The sequence below is a fragment of the Stegastes partitus genome, unplaced genomic scaffold, assembly GCF_000690725.1.
Source record: "Stegastes partitus isolate 25-593 unplaced genomic scaffold, Stegastes_partitus-1.0.2 Scaffold418, whole genome shotgun sequence".
Lineage (NCBI taxonomy): Eukaryota > Metazoa > Chordata > Actinopteri > Pomacentridae > Stegastes > Stegastes partitus.
In genome coordinates, this window is record NW_007578149.1 from 557,740 (window position 1) to 559,939 (window position 2,200).

Sequence of the window (2,200 nt, forward strand, 5' to 3'; positions counted from 1 at the left end):
CGACACGTTTGTCTCCTTGTTGTTCATTTTGTGTATATTTTATACGAATCCTTGTTAGTTTCTGCAGTTTTTGCCTGAAAATGTTGACCTGAGTCAAGAAACTGTGACTGACATCAATAAAAAGAGTTTTTACAACATTCAGTTTAAGAATAAGCGTATAAACCTCACCTCACCTGTGTTGTGTCTGTCCAGGTGGATCTGGAGGAGGAGCGGATCAAGCAGCAGGCAGCAGCTCTGACACTTTCACAGCGAGCACTTTTATACTCCCTGCGTGTCTGTATGTGGTTCGTGGCTCTGGGGCTCATTGCAGCAGCTTTCTACGGCATCTTTGTGGCCACGAACTTCAGCCAGGTAACCGCTGAGCAACAGCAGGGTGAGGACGAGGCTCCGGTCAAGCTTCTGGTGACTGTTGGTGTCTTTCTGCCGAACAGGAACGAAGCGGACAAGCAGGAATCCTGGGTTTGATCTTTGAGTATCTGCCGTCTATCGTCATCACGGCTGGAAACTTCGTGGTTCCTCTGCTGTGCGACCAGATCGCTTTAGTGGAGCGATACTCTCCCAGCACCACCATCATCCTGGCTCTGCTCAGGTCTGAAAGTCTCCTTTTAACTCACTGAGGTTCACTAAAGTCCTGCAGCTCTGTGGAACCAGAACAACATGAGGGAGGAGAGAGAACGTCTTCTGTCAGCAGGACACACATCAGAAAACATTAAATACATTTCTGATTATTTGTTTTGCAAAGAACAAACACAAGAAATGCTGCAGATAGGAAATGTTTCATGTCTCGGCCTTCAGCTCAGTTGATCCTGGTTTTCTGAGATCTGACTGCTGGTCTCGGCCGAGTCGCTCGCGGCGTCACAGTTACACCAACAGCTGCAGAACTTTTATTGTTTTACAGAATCTGGTTCCTGGAAACATGGACACAGAAAAACTGCTGCAAAAGTGAGACGCTGGTGTTAAAACCGTGTTTAAAGAGCAACCAGCTGTAGATCAGATCAGACGACCCTTTAATAAACGTTATAGCAGCAAAGATGGTGCAAACATTTAAGGAAGGAAGTAAAACAAAATACAGGGTTAGGGTTCTAAAAAAAAAAAAGGTTGTTTTTGAGAAACACTCCTTCACAGCCTGGTTGTCTTTGGCATGTTTAATAATCTCTACTAAACAAAGTGTCCGTCCTGTTTGAGCAGAGCCGTGTTCCTGCGTCTGGTCAGCCTGGGCGTCCTGCTCCTCACCCTGTGGACTCAGATCACCTGTGACGGAAACATGACCAGTGGAGACTGTGAGCTGTGTCACTACAACTACAAAATCTACCCGGTGAGTTAGCGGCGACCTCGCTGTTTGTATCTGCACTTATCTTTAACCTCACAATAATCTGTGCAGAAACGGGACAGGCGGGGTCCAGGTGGGGTCCAGGTGGGGTCCAGGTGTAGGTGGGTACAGGTGCAGCCCCTACGGGATAAATAAAGTTACCTGAATGGAATGGAATTAAATTGAGTTTGGGCTGCAGGTGTCTCTGTGGTTAGCACCATGGCCTCACAGCCAGAAGGTCGCAGGTTCACATCCCGGTGAGGACACCCGGGATCTTCCTGCGTGGAGTCTCCATGTTCTCCCCGTGCAGCGTGGGTTCTCTCCGGGTTCTCCGGCTTCCTCCCACANTGCTCTGTGCTCAGGGTTTCATGGAGTACTCGTACCTGTTCTACGGCTTCTACAGCAACACCATCGTGGTGGACAGCGGCTTCTCCTACAACATCCCTCTGGCCTACCTGCTCACCGCCGTCTTCTACTTTGCATTTTGTCTCATTTGCATCATCGCACGGTCAGTCGCAAACAAACAGAGTGACATTTAAAAAAACAAACACAAAAACACAGTTCAGTCACCATGACTCCCATCCTCCTCCTCCTCCTCCTCTGATTGGCCGCGCAGGATGGGGACCGCAGCTCGGGTTGCCGTGGCAACGGGAGGCAGCGCCGTGGGCAACTACAGCATCATCGTGTTCACCGGATGGGACTACGGTTGCCTGGGAGACCGAGCGACGAAGCTGAAGCAGAACAACGTCCGCTACCAGCTGCAGGTGGGTCAGGAGGGAGGACGGAACACGCAGAGTGGCAGTTAAATTATAATCCTGTATTAACAAGTTAACGTCCCTCCTTCTGTTTAATTCACACTTTTAAATAGCGATAGGCTACTTATTATTATCA

General features: G+C 49.1%; 1 protein-coding gene across 1 annotated transcript in view; it reads left to right on the forward strand.

Moving 5' to 3' along the window:
* Positions 1-2,200, forward strand: part of tmc4 (transmembrane channel-like 4) — a 17,711-nt gene that overhangs the window by 8,699 nt on the left and 6,812 nt on the right. The window contains exons 2-4 of the mRNA XM_008285842.1: positions 193-351; positions 432-589; positions 1,189-1,315. Coding sequence (XP_008284064.1) covers positions 193-351; positions 432-589; positions 1,189-1,315 — 444 coding nt within the window. The remainder of the gene's footprint in view (positions 1-192; positions 352-431; positions 590-1,188; positions 1,316-2,200) is intronic.